Here is a 12,911-nt window from a genome sequence, read left to right as displayed (position 1 = left end):
CAATTTTTGCCAGATTTGATTTAAATATATTGTTTTGGCGCACCAGCAAACTTTAAACATTTAATTGCTCAATGCAAAAGTTAAATTTACCTTGACAATGTTGTTCACTGATTGGACATGGTCACATTATCCATTTTCGAGTTAACCAGAATGTAACGGCGCTTTTCCAATCTCCAATTGGAGTCCGCGTGTAGTTCCTGTCTTGTGTTAATTGTATTATTTTCCCTGCTTTTCCGCTTTTTCGCGTTCCGTGTGCAAGGAAATGAGTCTGCAGGACGAAAGTTTTCCGGCGGACGACCTGTTTGACCAGCTGAACAATTTAAGTAGCGGTGGCGCCAGGAACACCTGGTTCTCGGAGCACCATCAGCCGGCCGCCTTTAAGCGGGATCCGGCGCCATTTTTGGAGATCGTCTACGCGGATGCGGATTTCGATGCGGATGGGGATGCGGATGTGGCCAACAAGAGCGCCAAAACATGCGTTAGCGATCCCGTGGGTCGCGATCAGGAGGATGAAGATGAGGACGATGATGAGGATGTCGATGGTAAAAAGTGCTCCCTTCACTTGGTGACCTACACTGGGAAAATTATCACCAACACAGTTTAGAATTCTATGGATTAACAAACATAACACTAACATAACATAGAAGACCTTCACTTATCCAGTCAATTGACCTTCTTTTGTTCAACCAGGTGATGGCCGTAAACTGGGTGGGGAGAAGGCACCGTTGGGAAGCGGACGCTCCAGCAAGGCGGTCTCCTACCAGGACATTCACTCGGCCTACACGAAGCGCCGCTTTCAGCATGTGACCAGCAAGGTGAGCCAGTACATAGCGGAGATCCAGGCGCAGGACCAAAAGAGACGCAATGCGGCATTAACCGGCATCCAACGGGTCAACTCAATGCCAGAAAGTCTAACGCCCAATTCGCAGCGGGCGTTTGACCATGATGATGCATTCAAGGTGCACAACTGCCAGACGCCCACCAATGCGAACTGCAATGCCAATTCGAACAACTCCAGCTGCAACTATGAGCGATTGCTGGCCGAGAACGAGAGCCTGCAGCAGGAGATCGAAGTACTGAAGGTCGAGGCGAAGCGCCTGCAGACGGTCAACGTCTTTGTCCAGGAACGACTGCAAAGAAAGATGGATGATTTCCTGAATGTAAAGCGCAATTTCGAGAACCTGCGCAACGAGCTTAGCGATTGCCAGCAGAAGCTGAGACGCCAGCAGGGCTACTCACAGCAATCCCTGAACTACATTCAACCGGCGACCATTGCCAAGGCCACCCAAACGGATACCCTGGTGGCCGCCATCTCTGCGTCCGGCAATGGACTTGTCACACCCCATCCCCTGGGCAACCTGACGTACAACAGCAGCAAAGGATCCATCGAGATGGCACTGCTAAGTGTGATGCCCTCTGCCCGGGTGGCCCAGAATGCCGGCCACAGCCAACGCGTGATTCACCCACAATCCTTGGACTTTAGCAGCGTTAGCACCGAAGCTGATGGCAGCGGCAGTGGTAAGGATCTGTATATTATTGTAATAGAATACGATTGACTAGCATGGATAATGCTTTTTATTCAAGGCGAACCTCGTGTGGACTCCTCATCCAGGCCATTGGTCAGAAGAACCCCGGCGCCCAACAACTCGGAAACCAGTCAGCCGAGCAGCAACGACTCGGCCATCGAGGTGGAGGGACACGAGGATGAGCGACCCAGCTCCAGGCGGCAGTGGAGACACCAGGAGGAGCGCACCTCCTCCCAGCAATGGGGTCATCAGCACGAGCGCATGTACTACTTTGACAAGCGCAACAACCGAGTCATTGAGGTGATGGGCTTCAACATCAGTCAGGGTCGGAATCAGAGCCAAGACACCATTCATAATCAGAGCATCAGCGATAGCCAGGCGCATCTGCTGGTCCACTCGATGTCGCAGTCGCAGGTGGAGACGCATGTCCACTTCAGGAGCAAGAGGACGACACTAGGCAGCCGGGTGCTCCGTTTCCTGGGGCCCTGCGTTCGCTGTCGCAATGGTTCCAATGGGGATCCAATGAACGGCAGCAATGCCACATACACAGTGGCTTTGCCTCCGATGACGGAGGAGGAGTTCATAGACCCAAGGAACCAGCGTTAGTTCCTCCTCCTCCTTCATCTTCATCTTTTATTTATTTTTTGTATGTATAATCATATCTTGTTATTTTATGTCGCGTTAAGTTATCCATGTAGTGCAAATTTTAAATGCCACCGTATTCAGTTAACCAATATGTGCATGAATGTATAATCAAATTAAAAAAATCGTAAGTAACTTTCCCCTAAAAAAATAAGAAATTGTATAGTGAAACGTTGTATTTATTTCTATTCAAGTAAATGTACTTGTTTTAATAATACATTTGCAAGGGACTATGTAAAACACTGCTGACAAAATGTGAGTTATTTCATCAAACGAAATGAGGTTAGTCCACGAATCACATGCAGACTCGGTCACATTGGCAGTGGCCGCTTCGGCGACTTCGGCCACACTGACAGCTTACAGTGGCAATTACTCAAGATGCCAGCATTCATTACCAAAATGTTCGCACCCTTTCGCTCCGAAAATGGACAAACGATCTTCGATTCAAGTTTGCTAAGATTTATTGTGGGTTTTGCTTTCTCGAATACACTTGCACGGCAATGAACGAACGCTTTTGCAGCTTCCACTGGTGGAGTTGACAATAACTACTCACTATGCATTATATTATTTATTGTTCTGTTTTTTTATTGAGTTTTTTCAAATGTTTTTGTTGGTTTCTTTACACTTGTTTTTGTATTGTATTTCTCGTTTGTATCTTGTTTGCATAATAAATTATAGTTAAATTAAAAGTAAAATGTTATCAAGTTAGTAATTTTTTTTTTAGGTTTTCAGGCGGGGTGGGTGGTGTGCTGGTGGGTCGGGCGGTTGGGGGGGATAAAATCATAAGGCATTAAGGTCGTGTTGTGGTTAGTCGATCGGCTAAGATGAACAAAAAAAAAACATAACAAACTTAATAAGGAGTGGGGATCGTGGGCGTGTGGGCGGTTTCTTGGGTGGGGGAAATGCTGAACATAAACAATAGGCGCAAACATTTTTCTCTCTCTGCCTGTCCCTATATATATAGTCAATCGTACATATAAATATGTATATATGTATATATATAGCTTATACAAATAATTAAGTGGTTGCTTGTCGGTTTCTCTTCGTTAATTATTTTACTACTAAAAATAAGTGTCTGCCTTATTTCCAACTTATTGTTTTGCAGTTGCAGTGTGTTGCAGTTTTCCTCTGGTTTTCGTTTTTGTCCTATTGGTTCGTATTTGGTTGCTGTTTTCCTCAACTACACATCTCCAACTCTTTAAATATCAGCGTCGTCATATCGATATCCATCCCATCCCATCCTAATCCAATCCAATTCAATCCAATCTAATCCAATCCAATCGATTCTCTCTCTCCCTCGTCCCTCGTCAATTACAATCTACAGCTTCTGCATTTTACGTCCATTCGTCCTCTGGCTATAAAAGGTTGAACTCCAGCTACTCCCGCTCCTCCTGCTCCTGCTGCTCTTGTTGCTCCAGTTGCTTACTTCTGGACCATCTTGACCAGCAGATCGGTGGAGAATGACTTGGGGCGCTCGATGGGCAGGCCGAGGGCGCGATCCCAGACGAGGGAGGCCAGCACGCCGAGGGCACGGGACACGCCGAACAGCACGGTGTAGTAGTTCATCTCCTTCATGCCGTAGTACTGCAGCAGCACACCGGAATGGGCATCTACATTGGGCCAGGGGTTCTTCACCTTGCCGGTCTCGGTCAGGATTGGGGGCACCACCTTGTAGATCTTGGACACCAGCTGGAACGTCTCGTCTTCGGGCAGGTGCTTCAGCGCAAACTCGCGCTGGCAGGTGTAGCGGGGATCGGTCTTGCGGAGCACGGCGTGTCCGTATCCGGGAACCACCTGGAAAATGGCGAAGTAGTTTTGATAAATAAGCAGCTCTTGTATTCTTACATTATTTAAATATTTTTTAAACTGCTTGTAAGTATTTTTTTGACTACATAATAAGGTAATTATATTCATGAAGAGATGAGCTTACCTGTCCGGACTTGAGGGTCTTCCAGATGTACTCCTTGAGCTGCTCCTCCGAGGGGTTGTTGCCGGCCTCCTTTTGCAGCTTGCGCAGCCACACGAGCACCTCCTGGTTGGCCAGGCCGTGCAGTGGACCAGCCAGACCGTTCAGGCCGGCGGCGAACGAGAGGTAGGGATCGCTGAGGGCGGAGCCCACCAAGTGAACGGTGTGGGCGGACACGTTGCCACCCTCGTGGTCACTGTGGATGGTCAGATAGAGACGCATCAGCTCGGTGAAGGGGGCGTTGTCGTAGCCGAGCATCTTCACAAAGTTGGCCGACCAATCCAGGCTGGAGTCAATCGAACGGGAGCCCTTGCCGCCGCGATAGGTGTTGCAGTAGATGGTGGCCGCCACCACTGGCAGCTTGGCGATCAGGTCCATGCTGTCCTCGTAGACGTACTCCCAGTACTTGCTCTTGTGCACACCATCCGAGTATGCCTTGGCGAACTTGCTGTCGTGATTCAGCGCGGTGACGGCAGCGGCAAACTGCGACATCGGGTGCAGGGTGGTGGGCATGTTGTTCAACATGGTGACCACGTGCTGGGGCAGGGCGGCGCGCTCGGCCCATTCGCGGGACAGCTGCTGCACCTGAGACTTGGTGGGCACCTCGCCGGTCAACAGCAGCCAGAAAAGACCCTCGGGCAGGGGCTCGGTGCCGCCATCGGCGGCGGGCAGAACCTTTTGGCACTCGGGAATGGAGAGGCCGCGGAAGCGGATGCCCTCGTCCGCATCCAGCACAGAGGTCTCGGTGACCAGGGCCTTGATGCCGCGCATGCCGCCGTACATCATGTCGATGGTCGTCTCGCCCATCTTGGTGGCGCCATGCTGCTTGCGGAAGTTCTTCACGCGCTCCTGCTCCTGGGGCACCTTGGCGGTCAGCACGTCGCGCAGGCTCTTGCCATCGGCGGCGATCGTGCGGACGTAGGATCCCACATTTGGCAGTTTCTGGAAGTGAGGAGGGAGTGAGAAAATCCCAGTTAGTTGGAGTTGGAGATTGGATATTAGACACAGAAATCGGAGGAAATATACAAAAGCATTATGTTACACTCAAAAATAATGGTTTATCATTTTGGGAGGCCTCATTATTGCCTATCAATGAATGAACTTTTACAACTTCCGTGTAATCGGACTGCAGGTAATGAACCGCATTCTTGACTGTAATATTTTCCGTCTAAATAAACAGTGAATTCTTGTTTAAACACAAGAAAAGAACGATGGCAAATAAATAAGGGCATTGGCTTCCACTACTGATAAAAATATGACTGCCACCATCGATCGATCGAGATCCCAGCTAGTTGGATGCTCAAGGAATGTTATCGTTTATTGTCTATCAATTTATCGACGGCAAACGCTAGAGCTTTCTACTATTGCAAGGGAAACGAAATATTAAACGGGGTGCATACGAAAGATAATGTAGAAATTCGATTTAAGCCGCCCGTTCGGAACATAGAAACTCACGCTAATTCGCCAAAGACTGACAACTAACAAGCACTTCCGATCAATGTTATCGATTGCAAGCGACCGCTTCATTGTCTGTCATTGAACGACGCTTTCAAGTACAAGGCGAAACGCACATTCATGTGCATTCACATACATGTATATTGAGTAATTCCCCCGTCTGTGTGGCCGTCTGAGCTCAGCTGATAAAGCTGCACTGCCTCATGGGTTATGTCAGCAGCATTTGAGCACTTTGCATTTCAGTGACTCAGATTCCCAGGCCAGCCAGATTCCCGGGTTGGACGAACTGACCAACTGACCAACTGACGAACTGTGGCACGAGTGTGGCACAAACAAATGTTTGCCGGCATTTAATTGAATTCAACTTAACTGCCGGTTCACTGAACCGCCCCCAACACTAACTCACCTGACTCACACAATTGCATCTATTTTCCCCATTTGTATAAATTGCATATGCAAAGGAATCGTTTCGAGATCATGTATACACCATATATGTATATAGTTGTTGAACGATAGAAAAGAGGGCTCTTCAATTGAAAAGTCCATCCTTCCGTCTTTCAATAGTTAAAGATCATCAACTTTTCAACATTAAAAACCCTTTTGAAGTTGACAAAATGATTAAATTAAATTCTTTTAAATAAATTGAGAATGTGTAGAATGGATTCCGATCACGATCCCCTCAGAACTGGAACAACCAAGTGATCTTTAGCCACGCGTTGGCATTTGTCAAATAAAACGAAGCGAAGTGGCATGGAACATGGGATTCCGAGCCGAGAGTCCAATTTCAGTTTCAATTCCGATTCTGAATCCGAATCCGCTCGGCAGGCGCAAAGTGCGATTTTGTATTTGATTGACAGGCGTAGAGCCCCTCTTCCTCTTCCTCACCCTCCGCTCAACACTGTGGCTTGATTTTCTTTATTTTTCTGGTTGCGCGGCCAGTGGGTCAACAAATTCAATTAACCAAGTGAACTTGTGGCGCCGCCTGCAAAATTGAATTGCATGATTCGCGGACTTGTCATTTGACACAAGCGACGACCGGTTTGGGGTTTCATCCATTCAAATTCATTGAGAAAACGCCTTTGCCTTTTTGGCCAAGCTCGACGTGCATATTAATTACCGATAATAGCCGCGTAGCGTACCAAAATATGTAACCAATGTCCGTTGGCAACCGCAAATGCTGGTTATTTGTTACCACAAAGGAAGCACTGAGCGAAATCGGTGGCGATATGCAGTATAATTCAATATATATATTCAATATAAATAAAATTCCTATACCGATTTTTGTTTCTGTGTCGTGTGGAATTGGAAACCCAAGATGTTGGGGGAAAACATCGTTTTGTAGCCATTGCGGCAAACCGCAAGTGAAACGCTCGTGTTTCTAATGCTAATTGAGCTGTCAACCGAGTGGTTTTTGCATGGGAGAATGGCTTTGCATAACACCCAAAACTGGGCAAAACACCGAAAGACCACCCACCTCTGTACCACTGTGCCACCACTGTACCGCTCTACCACTGTACCGCTTTAGCACTGTACCACTGTGCCGCTGCTATCTAATCGCTATGCTCTGCAATTATTTCACTTTTCCGGAGTGGTGATAGGTAGGGGGTAGGGGAGGGGGGGATGGACTTGAAGTGAGCCTGAGGCTCGACGCGAGAATACACTTGTACACGACTGGAGGGCCCATTATCTGGAGCAGAGGCGCGCGTTCATCTGCTGATAAGCCCAAGCCCCCGAGAATGGGCGACTACTACAACACATGTGTGTGTAGTAGTTGTAGCAGCAGTAGTATTAGTAGTAGTAGCAGAAGTAGTATTGGTATTGGTATTAGTAGTGGATGTTCCGAATGGATTTCAAGGTCTCACGCGCCGGCAATTATCGCATGTCTAACTATGGGCCGTTGGCCGTCCCGGCTGCGTTTGCCATGTCATCAAGGAAGCGTTCTGGACTCGCGTGTTGTGACGGCGCCGGCAGACTTGCTCCACTTCTTTAACCTCGATCGAATGATCGACTCTGCTCCATTGGGTTACGCAATGTATATATGTATATGTATGTATGTATGTATGTATATATGTACATACATATATCTATGGTGCGAAAACGAAACAAAACCTTGAGAAAAGCCGGGAAAGCCTCGATCACCAAGCGCCGAGCAGAGTTGTCATCGAGGTGAGCCGCCGATGACCCCGTGGAGATGGAATCAATCACACACACAGACTACAGTGAAGCACAACTTTAAATGAAACACTACCAATGAGTAGACATCTTCCCCATGCCACCAAACATGCAATTCATATGCAATGCGAGTTATGCAACTGGCAAAAAGCATTGTGGAGCGAAGCTTGCACTTCAATCGCTTGGCATTTGAATGGTGATCATGGCAACGGTTGCATCTATGCACTTTGGATGAATGGTGGTATGGGTATGGGTATGGGTATGGGTATGGGTATGGGAACCTTGAGCTCTCCTTGCCTCGCGTGACGTTTTCAATTGGACTTTAATGATATCTGCTATTAGAGAACGGACCGCCGCCTGTCAGTTGTCTAATAATTGCAGTCCGAGTTAATCGTCTTAATTAAGTTTAGTGCGCTGTGTTTGCCATTCGGTGCGTTAGTAGTAGTGCTTTTCATTGTGTCTCTCCCGCCGAAAGTAAACGGACATCATCAGACAATCGCATCTCATCGCATTGAAAGTACTGACGACCGCGTGACGTAATCGCGACACTCAACTAAATTCAACTCAACTCAACTTAAGTCAAGTCAAGCCGAGTCAAGTCAACTGGAGAATCGTTTCGTATTGGATTGGATCAGTTGAACAAACTTCAGACGGCTGTCCGTTGTTGCCGGGTCGAATTTTTCCCCTCAGTCATTTAAAATGCTGTGAAATACAAAGTCTGACTAAGCGAAGATCATAATGGGGGGATTTTGCGAGGAATTACGGGGTATGCGTCGTAAGCAGATTCAAATTTGCATATTACATTGGCAAGATTCCGGTTCCCAAGTGCCCAAGATTCCCAGTTCTTGAGATCTCTAGCGTTTTGCGGTAATGGCACGATGATCGATAGATGGAAACAAGTTGTTGGTATCAGAATGCTTTCTAATTAGTTGGTATTTCAAATAGAACTTTTTGCTCCATGTGTAGACCATCAATCATACGGATACATTTGTATCTTGTATCTACAAAAACAGTGCAATTTGCGCATTGCGAAACCGCCCAAATAGCATATATAGTATGTATACAAATATTTGGCCGTCTTTTTATCACGACCAAAATATAAAACTGATTGAGTTAACACCTTATTCGCATTCGCATTCCCATTCCCAGTCGCATTTCCAGTTGGTTGGGGGGCTTTGCGTGTCCGCTTTATCAGCGATATGGCGACGACGTCTACCGATCATGTGCCCCAGCCGCAAATTTGTCACGCTTATCAGTCCGCTTCGAAAACGAGGGGGTGTCATAAAGGGGGCTTATGCCATATACTACATATGCTATACCACATATACTAGATGGAGATATGGAGGGAGACTGGGCGTGGCATCGCAAAGAACCTACAAGGCAAATGACTTGCTATCAAGTGCTGCACGCAATGCGGATTTAGACCATTTACCCGATATTAGTTGCAAATTATACAGGAAGATATATTATACATATATAGCAGTAGATCTTTTGATTGGCAATGCATTTAGTATTGTTTGGCAATGAATTCTAGCAACAAGGTGACATTTTTTACTGAGTTGCATAACCCTGCGATTGAACATACATATAATTGTTATAATTGTACTATACTGATAAGTTGATTGTGCGGATTAGTTTTATAAAAGAAAGACAGCATGAAGATTATGCCACACATAATATGTAAATTAGGTCCATAAAGTTTTAATGGGTGGGAGAAACCCTAAAGCTGATAACAGAAGTTGATACCAAATGTTAATATACGAGGGTTTCATTAATTATTTATTATTCCGATGGCAAGACGGGGGTTTTCGTCGATTTTAACCATGAATGTTCATATATGTCTGAATGTAGTTTGGCCAAAAAATCGATGTGATGATTTGGGACCCGATTCTTGGTGGCATTATCTCGTATCTCGGGACTGTCAAACTTTCCATGACGCCTGTTTAAGAAGGAGGCGTTATCATGCGCATAACTAGAATTATGGATTGGCGGTATAATCCAGGTGGAAAAAGGTCCACTTGAGCTTTGACCACTGGTCGTAAAATCCCGATTTAGATTCCCTAATCAAAAATGCGCACAGATCGTAAAACCTAATGTACAAATTGTGGTATATACATTATGCATTTGCTCTTATGCAATCGCTTGATCATCTGTTTACTTCTTCCACTCTCTCTCGCGCTCTTACTGTCTCTTTTGCTCACCCTGGCTCTTGGTTTGTTTTGGAAAAACAAAAGGAAAAAGGGTCGAGGGCGTTACGTAAGAATTGTCACGATTTGTGACGTATTAGCGGAGAGGCGTTAAAAAATTTCGCGTGTTGCCATTTCAGCAGACTACGTCAAACGCAAATAAAACCAAACTATTTTGCTTTGGCCAAAAAACACTTGGCAAAATAATGTGGGTTATTGGCCAATTCGCTGCATAGAAATTACATAGACAATAATTGTTCAAATTAGCAAACAAACAAATTACGCCTTTCCTAGTTTAACATTTACAGGAATTATTTATAGAGAAAATAAGCAAAATCAAAGAGCAGAGAAATAAAAAAAAAAACAAAATTAAATAAAACGCGTCAACGCCTAAATTTTCTTCTTTTTTTTGGCAAACGGCCAGCGCTGGCCGAAGAGGAAGAAGAAGATTTGGGGAGTGTGCATAACATTTGGCGAATCTACACGGCGAGAAATACTTACAATAATAATAATAATCGCATTCTACATAACAGTCAACTAATACACTTGTTTACAATTACTGTCTCTTGTTTTTCATTTTGAATACAAGTTCCATCGATCCTATACTATTATTAAAGTTAAATTCTCAACAATTGTTTGCTATGAAAGTTGACGAAGTGACCTTAACTTTTTTGCCGGTGTATTTATTACCCAACGCAGGGAAAGCAAAACAACCCCGTAAAAAAAACCAAAAGGAGGCTCGTCCTGCAAGCCCTTTTTTCGTGTGTATGTGTGCTCGCCGACTGTGTGTGTGCGTGTGTCTGTATGTGTGTGTGCTATTGATTTTTCAATTATCAAATCGCAAGTTCTATTCTTTTCGGCATTTAACTTGTTCTCAGCATTATGCAATCCACACACATGCAAATCTGCATTGCCGGTGAACGGCGGGTGTTGGATGGTGGGTGGTAAGTGGGCGTGCTGCTCCTCCTTTTGCTTTAAGGTCATTCGGCGGACACTTCTCTTTTGCAAGAGAGAGATGGTGTGTCTTCCTTCTTTCGCTTTTAGCAACAACAACAATGAGAATAACGTGACACGCATGGGAAACGAAACGGGAACAAAAGAGAGGGTAAAAATGGTATTCTCTGTTTTTTTTTTATCCGCTCTCCTCTCCCGCTGACTATCTCTCTCTGCCTTACGCTCTTTTCTTAATTTCGCTCTGCGCCGTGGCATTTGTTTTTGTTGTTGTAAATTTACAAGAAGAGGGCCAAAAAATATCAAGCCGGACTTGTGGAAATTTACCAAAAAATCAAAGGCGGATGGCCCAAAATGAGACAAAGTTCGTTAAACCCACAAAGAATACAGAGACTTTTATTTATAGGCATGTCGATGTTGCCAAAAAAAAAAGAAAAGAAATGGGCGAATTTCATTTGGCGATTATGTAATGTATTAGAAAACACATACACATACGTACATACATGCATACACGTTAGCACTTATCATTCGCCAACAACAATGAAGCGAATAAAGTTTCTTAATCGCAAGCACATGTCTGGAAATTCTTTTTTTTTCAATTCCAGCATGACGTGCGTGGAAGAAGAAGAGGAGGCAAAGAAGGAGTAGGACAAGATGAAGAAGAAGAAGAAGAGGGAGGGGAAAAGGAGAGGAAGAAGGTGTTAACAACAGAAGCGACACACTTTACGGTTAGCTAACTGGAAGGAGATGTATGTATAGAGATCCCAGGAAAGCATGGGAATTCGATACACTGGACAAAAATTAAGGGGTAATTCGAAAAAATGAAGAAGAACTCACCTGTGCCTCGGCCAATTTGCGTGCGGAAATGCGATAGAACATGGCAATGCGATTACGTACGGCTGCGAGTAGAAGAAAAACACTTTCGCCTCGGCTAGAAAATCCCTCTCGCACTGAAAAACACACACACACAGAAAAAAATTTGCTTTCCTTTTTCTGGAAGTGAAGTGTTCTTTTCGTGGGTCTCTCGTCTAGCAGCTGCGCGGCAACTGAATGGCGCCAATCGCATTTTCTACGGGAAGGGGCGGCACGAGCGAAAAGAACACCCGCTTATTCCCACGCAGCGGTGTTTTCCGCTCTGCCGTGGCAAGGTCACACTAAAGGTGGGCTGCCTGCTATGGTACTTGAAACTGAAACGCCCACGCCGCTAATTGAATATAAACAGATGCCATCTGCTAAAGATGCATTTTGTGGCTAATAAGTGATACAAATTGACATTTGCCCAGGCTCAGACTGGTTTTTCATTCAGGGTTCTAGTATTAATTCCAGTTGACACCCCCACATCCCACGCATTTTAAACTGCTCTCTGACGTTGTCTGGTTGCTAAAGAACAGAAATACTGTCGTTGTGGGCAAAATAATGCTTTATTTTGCGGGAAATTGGAAAAACTTTTTGAAAATAATGATAATTTTTTATTTGAGGTTTTATAACATTCCTTCGCTAAAAAGTAAAAAAAAACTCAGCAGATCCAAAATATTTGCTGTTTTGCACAGTTTTAACGCAAGCGAACGTCGAAATTAGATAAAGGAATACATTTAATGAAACTCACTCGGGCATCTTGCATATCCGGCATGTTCAAGGGTTCCTGAGTCTTCAATTGTGGCTGCTCCTTGAGGCTACCAGTCACATCATCATCCTGTTTGGAACGTATTCGGAAACCAATTGACTTGGAGTCCCACATAGAATTTTTGGCCAAAAAACGCCGTTGCAAAAAGAAATAATGGCCCAAAGAGGCATTCTCAAGACGACGAACGAACATTAGTGCTGTTAGCGGCAAATAAAGAAGATATTTCGTAGTTTCTACTCCGTTTTTTTTCTATTATTGTTAAGAATGTGGAAGCTAGTGAAGTAGAATAGAAAATTATTTTGACAGGAAAGTGAGTGCGATAAAAGTAGGGATGGGATCAAACGTCTGGGATATGAAGTGAACTTTAGCAACGAACACGCCGCTAAACG

General features: G+C 45.1%; 2 protein-coding genes across 2 annotated transcripts; one reads left to right on the top strand and one right to left on the bottom strand.

The window, feature by feature from the left end:
• Positions 1–135: 135 nt before the first annotated feature.
• Positions 136–2,383, top strand: LOC122624856 (protein swallow). Its single transcript, XM_043804592.1, has 3 exons — positions 136–542; positions 691–1,518; positions 1,585–2,383. Exons 1-3 carry the CDS (start codon positions 263–265, stop codon positions 2,130–2,132), a joined length of 1,656 nt encoding a protein of 551 aa, XP_043660527.1. The 5' UTR covers positions 136–262; the 3' UTR covers positions 2,133–2,383.
• A 228-nt stretch (positions 2,384–2,611) lies between these two features.
• Positions 2,612–12,729, bottom strand: LOC122624857 (probable citrate synthase, mitochondrial). Its single transcript, XM_043804593.1, has 3 exons — positions 12,505–12,729; positions 4,099–5,076; positions 2,612–3,962 (listed from the first exon to the last, which is right to left on the bottom strand). Exons 1-3 carry the CDS (start codon positions 12,712–12,714, stop codon positions 3,591–3,593), a joined length of 1,560 nt encoding a protein of 519 aa, XP_043660528.1. The 5' UTR covers positions 12,715–12,729; the 3' UTR covers positions 2,612–3,590.
• Positions 12,730–12,911: the final 182 nt, after the last annotated feature.

Source organism: Drosophila teissieri, chromosome X (genome assembly GCF_016746235.2).
Source record: "Drosophila teissieri strain GT53w chromosome X, Prin_Dtei_1.1, whole genome shotgun sequence".
In the NCBI taxonomy this organism is placed as follows: Eukaryota; Metazoa; Arthropoda; class Insecta; order Diptera; family Drosophilidae; genus Drosophila; species Drosophila teissieri.
The sequence above is the reverse complement of the archived record's forward strand: the minus strand, read 5'-3'. Positions and strand labels throughout refer to the sequence as shown.